The 11,658-nt window shown below is 48.5% G+C and overlaps 1 protein-coding gene across 37 annotated transcripts in view; it reads right to left on the bottom strand.

Moving 5' to 3' along the window:
- Positions 1-266: 266 nt before the first annotated feature.
- TNS3 (tensin 3) overlaps positions 267-11,658 on the bottom strand; it is a 308,803-nt gene continuing 297,411 nt past the window's right edge. For all 37 annotated transcript variants that reach the window (XM_015133583.3, XM_077996802.1, XM_077996781.1 and 34 more), the window contains 4 exons: positions 7,481-7,649; positions 4,165-4,233; positions 4,040-4,066; positions 267-3,287 (listed from right to left, as the gene is read on the bottom strand). In XM_015133583.3, coding sequence (XP_014989069.2) covers positions 3,143-3,287; positions 4,040-4,066; positions 4,165-4,233; positions 7,481-7,649 — 410 coding nt within the window. In that variant the 3' untranslated portion in view covers positions 267-3,142. The remainder of the gene's footprint in view (positions 3,288-4,039; positions 4,067-4,164; positions 4,234-7,480; positions 7,650-11,658) is intronic.

The raw sequence follows: 11,658 nt of genomic DNA, 5'->3' as shown, positions 1-11,658 counted from the left end.
TCAAAGGTCTCTGGGCAGAAATCTTAATATACTCTTGAAGGCAAAACATTTGCGACTTTATAACTGAATCCACTGATTGTAAACACACACACATTCATGAACGAGCACACACGCAGATGCACAGGCACATGTGCACAAAGATACATCTGTGCAAGCACATGCACACGTGTGCAGAGACACATACATAAAAGTGCACACATGCACACACACACGTGCAAACACACACAAATGTCCTTCAGGGCACACAAATACCGTCTCACGGAGGCTTACCAAGTTCATAATTTTATTATACTCTGAATAGAGATGATATTTAAAGAGCAGAGAAAATGACTATACAAAGGATTTATAGAACATTCATTTACATACTGGATATATTCTTTACAGTATCAGAAAAGTAAAAATATGCACTAACAAGTAAGGCAGAGAAGACGACGTTACAAGGTATTTGATGCTGAGGATAAATGCACGGTGACTTTTAACATGGCTATAGCTTAACACTGGAGGAATACAACAATACGTTCTTTTACTGAGTAGTTAGTAGGACCCTGGCTATAACATGCGTTGGGCACATGAGTTCGTGAACTCTCCACATTTGCTCCCCAGGGCAGTATGTCCAGCGGGAGCCCTGGAGGCAAAATGCCTGAAGTGTTCCTTTTCCTGTGGCCCTAGAGCCGGTGTCCACGGTGGGGGCTCTCTCACGGTTTCTGAGCCCACAGTACAATCTGTGATGGCACACAGCTTGTTCTGTTTAATGCACATGTAACACAAAAGGAAGAAATAAACTTCCTATACCAGCTCTCCAGAAATTGTGGAAACTTGCTGCCTTTGGTTCCTCAGAAGGAGCTATCTGCTTGGAGCAAATTCCCTGATGCCCTTGACCACGTTTACCTTGTGTAAAAATCACACCTGGCCAGAGTTCAAAAAGTATGTTTGCACAGCTTCCTGAATGCCGTCGAGGCATGGCTTCACGGGGGCCATCACGGGCACCCCAATATCTCTGTGATTCCCTGGCAGGCTGTTTCTCAATACTGAGACCCTCGTTTGCTCTGATTTCTAAATGAGCTCTCTCATCCTTCATCAGAAGGACTGCACTCTTTGGGTTAAACATGGGTAGGGACCATCTCAGGATGAGGACCTCTTGGGGAAAGTACAAACCTCTGCTCCCGGTGGCCACATTCCTGCAGTGGATGAAAAACCGAGATGCTAGAAGCCTCTGCCAAAGACATAAGGGTCAACACGAGGATCTGCTGAAAATGCCAGCACCTCCTGACGGTCATGCCACCGCACGTTAGAGAAGGAGGTCCACAATGACCAAGGCAAACATTTGGCACAGAAATGAGGCACTTGGTTTGGTGCATCAATAGGAGCTAAAAAGTGGAATGGTCCACCTGCTTTCACACACGCACACACACACGCACGTACACACGCACACACAACATCCACTGTGATTTGGCTGCTTCCAGCTCTGCCTGTTGCTAAGTTTTCCTCGGCCCCTCACTTTAAAGCAGAGTTCACAAAGCACACTCCCAAACCCCAGCTCCCTGACAGGAGCCTGTGACACCAGTGTGGCCTAAGACTGGGGACTTGACTTTTGAAAGCAGAGGGAATTTCAGCCTGGAAAGCAATCAGGACAGTCAGTGTGCCTGCAGAGCACCTGCGCTGCGAGAGGACGGGGCCAAGGACTTATTCCGATGTGGCCCAGCCCCATCTCTCACTCTGGGGATGTTCCAGGGTCACAAATTACCCCAAACCTTTTGACCACGGACAGGTTCAAGCAAGAAAACCAGGGCTGGAATGTTGAAATAAGCCTGAAATACACTTGATTCAGTGGCTTAGATGATGGCAAACAGTGGCACTCAAAAATAGCTTGTCAGTACCGGGGTTTCTTCTCTTTCTCCTCATCCTCCGTTCTGCTCACACATGCCACAACCACACAGGGTCCCCAGCAAGAACCCCAGGGTGGCAAGGAGGAGCACGAAGAAGGCTGATAAATGCAGGGGAACTTCAGGTCCTGCAGTGTCCGGCCTGAAGATCATTGAAAAGCCCGTGTCGGGGATGCCGAGTTTAAATCCAGGTGTTTCCCATCCCTCCTGGACTCTCTCCATCAGAAAGGAAGTCATCCACAACCGGGGAAAAACATTCCAATGAGTAAAACATCAGGGTAGGCTGCTTGAAGCAAAGCCACCTTTGGGTGGCACTGCACATGGGAGACCCACAGTCCACCGCACACTTTCGGTGGCCAGGGGCCTATGGTACATCCTACATGGGGACAAGCCTCGCAAAATCACAGCTTGGCAGGCTGCAGCATTCGACACTGGTACAGTATAGCAATGGCAAATTATCATAAATAATTTGGCATAAAATATAAATTACATAGAAATGATATTTTTGTTCCTTCTTCTCATTTCTCCTCTCAGGGTCCTCATAGGCTCTCCCCAGCCCAGCTCGCCCAGCTCGCCACAGGTGAGGAGGAGGCACGGAGCACTCACCATGGTGGGGTGGGGTGGGGTCTCTAATGCAGCCATTTCTTCCCACCACCCTCATCCTCACAGCCCATCACAAAGGCCCCTCGTTTTAGGCCCCACTGTGTTCCAGAAGGGCTTGACTTGCACAAACCTTCATCAAACATACGCCCCCTTCTCAGTTTCATTAGCATCTCCATCTTGGGAAGACCAAGGTGAGGGAAACTCCTGGCCTCAGGTGCAGCTGGACAGGGGCGCCCATGCCAATGGGTGAAGCATGGCAGTCACTTGTCACCTCTGCCTCAAGGGCTGGGGATTCCTCATCCCCCCGGAATGCTGGTGTGCCAGGGATGTGGGGACCACCTCGTGTTCTGTGCTGTTTCCTTGCATGTCCCTTTCCCATGGGGACCCTAGGGGGTGGGGTGCACCCATGCCCAGCTTCTTCTACCCAAAAAACATGTGGCTACAGAGATGTGTCAGGTAAGTCAGTTTCAGGAAAGGTCAATTCACGGTGATGTTGTTTGTTCTTGTTTTTGTAGAGCTGGAAGATCCTCTTTCCCCTCATGGGCCTGGAATGTCAGGGTTACTAGTTTGGTAAAAAGTGGGGGCCCCACCCTCACCCCACAGCTGTCTCCAGGGCTTTGAGAGGCATCGGTGGGTCCAGGGTGGGAGGTGGGTTCTTAGACCTTCTTTGGGGAGCCAATCATGACCTTTGATACGAAGTTGACGATGGCGCTGGCAGGCTGCTCAGGGTCATGCTCTGCAAACAGGTGGCACACATTATCCGTGGCACTGCCCTGCTTCCGGGCCACGAATCCAAAGACTCTGCCAAAGGAAAGTCCAGTTAGAGTGGTCAGTGTCCCACAAAGTACCAAGCTTCTACTTCCTCCAGCTGCCAGCGGCACGGTCAGGAGGAATTTTAAGTGGCATCTATCAAAAATCTACCAAATGCCCAGCACCCTGCTGGCCACCTGTTCATGCACTTTACCTCCAGCCTTCACAGACGCCTGTAATCCCAGCTACTTAGGAGGCTGAGGTAGGAGAATTGCTTGAACCCAGGAAGAGGTTGCAGTGAGCCAAGATCATGCCACTGCACTCCAGTCTGGGCAACAAAAGCGAAACTCTGTCTCAAAAAAAAAAAAAAAAAAAAAGATAAAAAAGAAAAGAAAAAAGAGGGACCTCTAACAGCTGCCTGGACTGGCTGTGGAGCAACAGTGTGATGAAGGCCCTCCTCCCTTGTATTCGGTAGATTTGGAACACCCGCTTCATCCACACGCCTACACACAGGGAGGAATTCCTTCTAGCTGTGCAGACCTCAGCACTGCTGAGCCCATGCATTCCCAAATGGCCAAAAAGGCTGTGCCAACTGCACATTCAGCCAGCAGCCGGCAGAGAAGTTAACAGCATCCAGATCCTTGTCCATAATGAGAACACTTTTACTTCCTTCTTTTTCAAAAGAAATTGGCATGGTGTAGTCATTTTCTTATAAGGCACCCCCTAGGAAAATTTGGAATTCAACTTTGGAGTGTAACTGTAGACAAGGAGAGCATGTAAAGAAATCCCTCCCAGAAACTTACTTTGAGGAAGGGCCATCTTTGATCCACCTTGCAAATTAAAAAGAAAAAGAGAGTCAGGTTAATGTTTTAAATTGAAAGATAGAATTGAGTATACTCCTTGCTCAATAAAAATGCAAATTTCTTACTTCCTGTCTTGTGGGTCCAAGGCACAGAAAATCACACTGTTCACGGGGTAATGCCTCCGGAAGAAGAGCCTGTTGGGACACAGGGGAGAGAGGATGGTTCCTGTTACTAGGGCTTTTGGGTGATGGGGGATGCACTGGGCAGGCTCTCCCATACATGAAGATTCTTCCAGCAGAAAACATTTTATATTGTTACTCATCGCTTGGAGAGAAGAAAGTGTGTGCTCATTCAAAGTCAACAGATGCCCTGAAGGTGGGCAGAACAGTTGTTACCAGTAGACGGCAGCACCACACAGGCTGAAACTGTCAGCCGTGTGGAAGACAGGAATCGGGTCAAGAAGCCCTACCAGGCCGGGCGCAGTGGCTCACGCTTGTAATCCCAACACCTGGGGAGGCCGAGGCGAGTGGATCACCTGAGGTTAGAAGTTCGAGACCAGCCTGGCCAGCATGGTGAAACCCCGTCTCTACTAAAAATACAAAAATTAGCTGGGCATGGTGACATGTGCCTGTAATTTCAGCTACTTGGGAGGCAGAAACAGGGGAATTGCTTGAACCCGGGAGGAAGAGGTTGCAATGGGCTGAGACCGCTCTACTGCTCTCCAGCTTGGGTGACAGAGTGAGATTCCACTTCAAAAAAAAAAAAAAAAAAAAGCCCCAACGAACTGGAAAAGCTGGTGGGGTGTAAGATGGACACAAGGAAGCACCTCTGGTCCTGCCAGACACTGCTGGCTGCAGGATCATGGGGAAACCACTAACAGCCTCCAGCCTCCAAGCCTCAGTTTCCTCACCTGTGAAAAGTGGATCATGATACCAGCCCACTCCTTCCACAGAACAGACACCCAAATCAGATGCAGTCACAGGTCTGAGAGCACTGACTGAACAGTAAAGTGCTGTGCATGGAACATTCCTTAGGGAAGGACTCCACATGGTCACTGATATGACCCCCATAGAGACCTCATTCCCTGCTCACCTGATGGCCCTTAGTCACTGACGTGACCACCTGAGGCAACCTCCTCCAGCTCACCTGCCGAGCCCTTCCTTCCAAGAGTGCTATCCACCCAGTCCACATGGTCCCCAGAGGATGCCCATCTCAACACTGCTGTGTCCACGCTGGGCCAGTCTAGCTGGCTTTGGGGTCAACCCTCTCCTTCTGGGAATGACTCTGCACTGGTACAGGGTAAAGCTCATCTGGAGATGAAGAGAGAGGCCAGGAGACAGGCAAGGGCAGAGGCAGAGCCTGGGCGTGCTTCAATTCAAGGTGACCCTGCAGCCACCTACAGCACCTCTCACACAGGTGCCTTTTAAGGCTCATTGTTGGTGAGAAGATCCCCCTTTTGTCCAGAATTAGCCAGTCTGAACCCAAACTCTCTCTCTTACAATGTGAAAGATCTGAACTGATGTGGACATGACCCATCTCCAGGCAGTATAAAAAATACAGGGAAACTAAAGAGACACAGAAAAAAAGACACCTCTGACAAGGGCACATAGAACAGATCCTGTGAAGAAATAACAGATCTTCCAAGGGCCGTGGGGAGGAGGGAACAGTCAACATTGTGAGGGTCCTTAAGGAGCTCAACCCTGACCCTGTGTCTACCATGTCGCCAAGCTATGCCTACAGACCCTGACTCCACCATGCAGCCTAGCCATGTCCCTGATGCTGACCCTCAGTCCACTAGGCAGTCTAGCCATACTCCTGACTGTAAGCCTGAGTCCACCAAGCAGCCTGGCCATGCCCTGAGCCTGACCCTGAGCCCTCCAGGTAGCTGATCCACATCCCGGACCCTAAGTCCACCATGTAGCTCAGCTATGCCCCTGACACTGACTCTGAGTCCACCGTGCAGCTGAGCCACACCCAATGGGAAGCCTGAGTGAGTCATGTAGCCGAGCCATGCCCCTGACCCTGAGTTCACCACGTAGCTGAGCTATGCCTGACACTGACCCTGATTCCACCATGCAGCTAAGCCATGCCCAACTGGGACCCTGGGTAAGCCATGCAGCTGAGCCATGTCCCTGACGCTGAGTCCACCATAAAGCCAAGGCACAACCCTGACTCTGACCCTGAGTCCACCAAACAGCAAAGCTATGCCCCCTGAACCTGACCATGAGTCCACCATACAGTCGTGCAGCTGAGCCTTGCCTGTGACCTTGACCCTGAGAACACAGTGGGGCTGAGCCACGCACCTGACCCTGTCCTTGCATGTGCCACACAGGGCACTTGCTGAGTGCCCTTTTCATTTGAGACACTAAACCTTGAAATAGGTATTTTGGTGCAAGATTGAAATATGAGAGCATCAAGAATTGGGACCTTGCCCAGGATTACCTAGTGGTCAGTGTCAGGGGCACTGAACGGGTCTGACCAGTAAAACCCACGTTCTGCTTTGTGCTCATTTTCTCCAGCAGGTGAAGGGTGATGAGCAAAACCTGCCTAAACTCACTTATTCCTGATGCTACGGAGGGGAAGATCCTGCCTTCAACCTCCGAGGTGTTTTGGGCAGATGATGAAAATGTCCTGAGTCTAAGGACATGGACACCACAGAGAGGCATGGGGGCCCTGCTGGGGGAGCATCCTGAGAAAGAAGCCAGGCTGGTCTGAGTGTCCCCTGCCGGCCTGTCGGCTGTGATGACTCCTGCCATCATGCTGCTGCCACAGTTGATGCCAACGTGCCTCCTCAACCACACAACACAAAACAAGTGCATCTGGACTGCTCTGTTCTTAGGGCCACAGGCTCCACTCAGGGATGGCATTCTGGAAGGAGGGAGAGAGGAACAGCCCTATGGCTGCTCTGTTCCATGCCTATGCTGGGCATTCAGTAAAGGTCCACATTGAGATCATCAGCTCCAGCGTAACTGGCTCAGTAACAGCTCTGGCCTAAGTCATTTGAAATTGGCCAATGGAAATAGTACATATCAAGGTCATACTCTCACCTGAAAGGAAATGACCCTCTGTTAAAACAATAGGTTCTAAGATCAATGGATTCTGATCATAATATCAGAATATTTTCAAAAAACTGAGTTAAATGATTTTTTACATTTGCAATTATGTGTGTATGTGTGCAGTTTTAAAACGCCAAATGTCTTTTTATTGTTTTATTTTACTGATTTCTAAGAAAAATAACCTTCAGAACAAATGCTAATAGTTTCTATGTGGTTCCCAGGATCTATTTAATGGGAGAAAAATGTCTAGACAGGTCCTGGGTGACTCATGACCTCAAGGACGGCTAATGATTTACCTGGATGACTACCCGCACTAGGGAAGAGCAAGAGGAAGGTGACAGCCCCGCCCCTGCTGGACGGCTCCTGCCTCCCTCTAGGCACTCACTTCCTCTGATTGTCTGTCAGGGTGATGCCCTGGGCTGACACCTTAAAGTGCACAACCGTGGACACAGGGGGTGGCTCCTGGACCAGGGTGATGCTCAGGGCCTTCTGGATCGCCTGGTGGCCGGTGAGGGACTCCATCTCCACAGAGTTCAAGTACCACACGTTGCAGGCTGGAAGACACCAAGGGAGACACATGTTAGTTGCAACTATTGGGACAGGTGTGTCCTGTTAACACACAGGCAGTTGCTGATGTGCCAGACTGTGGATTTATGAACGACTTGCGCATGTGGCCTGTGCTGGGTGCATGTAGGGCAGATGGCCTTTGCGCCTAATTCTGACAACATGAAAAGTGAGTGCTCCAAGGATGCACTTGCTCCCATGTCAAGGCAGACAATAAGTGAGTTACCAGAGCAAAGCAGACCCGCCTGGTGTGGCTTTGCCTTCCCACCAGCCAGAGGGAGCTTTCTATTTGCCTTGCAGCAGTATTAAACCCTCATGTCACAGGTGGAGCCCAAGGCACCTTCTCTGGTCTCAGGGTGGGTCCGGACAACAATCACATTAGCACGAAACCCGACTACTGTTATAAGTAAGGAGCCCAGAGGCCCCTGAGAAACATCTGTGACGGAAGCATGTGTCCTGGAATCCTGGTTGCCGAGAGAAGGAATGGCTTGCAGTGAGCTCAGAGAACAGGCTGGAAAGAGCCAAAAGTGGCCCGGCCTTGCCTGTGTCCTGGCTCCCCATGCTGCCAAGGGAGGGCTGTGGATCCTGTCCCTGACCATCTCCTCTTGGGAGAAGAAAAACAACTGGGCTCCATAACAACTCTTCTCTCCCTTCTAGCCTGTGACCCTGCAGTTCAAGCACAAGTGCACGTGTGATTTTAGGGCATGGGTGAAATTGAGGTGTTCCAAGACATCCAGGCTCAGCCTGAAGCTCATTCATTGAAGGAAACCAGGGCCTCTCCTGCCCAAAGGCTGAGTAGTCTTCCTCCTGAGGAACAGAACTGCCCTCACTCACTCGCCCCCTATCTGCTATATACAAGTCCCTGTAAGTGACCATGTGGGTGTCTTAATTCCACGGTTAAAGGCCTCTAAAGTTTCACTGAACAGAAAAAGAGTGCTTCCCCATAGTCTACAGCAACACATCTCAGCACTCGGATGCACAGTATGCGCTGGGTGGTGTTGTCTCCCTCGGCCATGTCCTCCTGGGGGAGGCAGCCCTGGGGAGCAGCTCCATCTTCTCTTTGCCTTTAAGTCTGACTTTTCAGAACCAGCAAGGGTCGTGCCTATTGGCAGGTGGTTTGACTGGTGTTTGACAGGTGCACAGACAGATGTGCTGGCAGGTATGTTGGCAGGTGCACTGGAAGGTGTGCTGGCAGGTGGTTTGACAGGTGTGCTGCAGGGTACACTGACACACAAGACCACAGATGGGCTAGGATGTCCCTGGGTGTCACAGTGCAGGGCGACTTATGAGTTGTTGGACCACCCTTTCTCTCCACAGCAAAGGCCACAGTGTTTATAGCTGGAGACACTCTGAGGAATTGAGCCCACTATTTTTGATGATCACTTGGTGATATGGTTTGGCTGTGTCCCCACCCAAATCTCATCTTGAATTGTAGCTCTCATAATACCCACGTGTGGTGGGAGCAACCTGGTGTGAGGTAATTGAATCATGGGGTGGGTTTTTCCCATGCTGTTCTCATGGGAGTGAGTAAGTCTCACGAGATCTGATGGTTTTATAAAGGGCAGCTCCCCTGCACATACTCTCTTGCCTGCCACCATGTAAGATGTGCCTTTGCTCTTCCTTCACCTTCTACCATGATCATGAGGCCTCCTCAGTCAAGTGAAACTGTGAGTCCATTAAACCTCTTTATAAATTATATATAAACTTCTTTATAAATTACCCAGTCTCAGATGTGTCTGTATTAGCATCATGAGAACAGACAAGTATACTTGGCGATATTTATCAAGTGGATCTCAAATACCTAGAAGTAACCCAGAGGTCCTGCTCCTGAGGAGATTGAGAAAGGAAATATTCTATAACCACATGAGATAGTTAACCTGCAGGGAAAGACATTTGTGCCACATATTCATTTTAGTGGGAAAAACCAGAAACACATCAGAAATGAGAGAGGGGTAAAATTAGCCCCCTTGGTGGAATACCAAGCAACCAGCAAGCAGTAACCAGGAAAATCACACGGCGGCATGGAAAGACGTCATCAGCAATCAGCGGGGAGAGCAGAATAAAAACCACGTCTGCTATGATTAGAACGGGAAAATGAAAAGCATGTGTGCAAACAGATAGGAGCTGTGAGAGAGCCTGGAGAATTCAAAAACAGAATTCATGAAAGGGACAGTCTGCCTTTGATTTTATTAGCATTACTGTCATGCTGATCATGCAGTTACGAAAGAGAGAAAAAAGGGGACATTTTGACCTAACTACTAGGAAAATTCCACAAAATTGGCACAATCTCAATCAGTTCACACAGAACCACAGCTGCCACAACCCAGACCCATGCTCTCTTGAAGGAGTCACACATGGCTTTCTGATGAGGAGTAGTCTTGCTGGCGAGAGTCTGGGAGGAATCTGCTGTTTGGGGAATCTCTCTCCCCAGATGCAGGAGCTATGTCATCATTCCTCAAAGCAGAGAAGAAAATGCTGCCACTACGGAGCCTGTTCTATGGAGCACACAGCAGCCAATTGACACCAAGTGCCCCAAAGCCTCTCTCCAGCAGAGAACAGGCATGCCTGTGCCTGCCTGTGATTGTCCAACTGCACCTGGCCCAAGACCATCCAGTGCCACTTGACAAGTGCTCTTGGCCAGAGGTGAAGATTCAGTGCCCAATGAGAGTTACCAGGAAGGCATCCACCAGACCCATGAAATGGAGCTCTGTCCATTGCTAGGCTACTCTGAGAAAGGGACTTGATAACACAGAACAAAAGTCTGAGGCCCACATGTGGGAATTTGTCCTAAGGCAACACTCCAGAAATCAGAAAAAGAAATAATGCAGAAAGATGGTCCTCTAAGCATTATCTGTGGTATTAAAAATTAGAAACATGCTAAATGAACATCCACAAGGAGGTGAATTATGTGATGGACCATTGTGTAGCCATGAAAATATGAGATCTGCATTATGTTTTAAGAACCAACTTATTATGCTAAGAGAAGAGAAAAGAATTGTACATGCAGCATGATCCCAAGTACAAGAAAAAAGGCAGTACAGGATTGGATCTGGTTGACATCAGGAGTGGTCTTTGGGCCAGAGAACACTGTACCTACTGTCTACCCTTCCTCCCAACATTCAGGGGCTGCATAGGGGCAACAGATCTATGAGTAATTCATTTTTCCTTTTCTTTTATTTTACATTTTTAAAACTTAACATATATGACTTTATTTTAAAAAGCATACCTATCATATGCTAAAAAATGCAACCACAACATTTCTGGGAAATCTGTTAGAAGTCTACTAAAAAGAAATAAGTCTTTCTTTTCAGGATTGTATTATATTCCTCTGCTTCAACAAGAAATAATTAAGAAACGAGGCTTAAAACACAAATAGAAATTGTTTTAGAGATTGGAACAAAGGCATAATGGCCTTAGTATCAAAAAAAGGATTAAACTGGAAAAAATTAAAAGTTTATTCCTATCTTTGTGAGCTGTCTGACTGCTAATATTTCTGAGTTTCGGCTTCCTGAATCTTTATAATGGGGAAATTGGACATGATCATTTCAAAGAACATTGCACATCCAGGAGTCTAGGACTCTAAGTGAATTAGAAAACAGATGAAGTTCAGTTTAGGAAAGAAAACCCACTAAATTGCTGGAAGGTCACCAGAGATTGCAATAGTTCTACTATCTTGCCACAGTGCTTATTCTGCACTGATTCTAAACATCTGCAGACAATCCTCCAGGTAAAGACGACACCAGCTAAGGATTGGTGACTGTGACAGCCTCACTCTTCTGGTGACACATCTGCTGTCCTGGTTCCATGACTTGGAACCTGGGTTAATGTAATGGACAGCAGACATTTGCAGCTCTCAATGTGTTTTAGAAATAAGATTTTTAAAGGAAAGAAGCTCAAGGCAGTCATAATTCAAGCTTTATATAGAAATGCCCAACTCAGATGATCAGATACAAACTCAACGTTCTGAATGAAGTCTTGACTCTAAGAAGATCCACCCTT

Source organism: Macaca mulatta, chromosome 3 (genome assembly GCF_049350105.2).
Source record: "Macaca mulatta isolate MMU2019108-1 chromosome 3, T2T-MMU8v2.0, whole genome shotgun sequence".
Lineage (NCBI taxonomy): Eukaryota > Metazoa > Chordata > Mammalia > Primates > Cercopithecidae > Macaca > Macaca mulatta.
The sequence above is the reverse complement of the archived record's forward strand: the minus strand, read 5'-3'. Positions and strand labels throughout refer to the sequence as shown.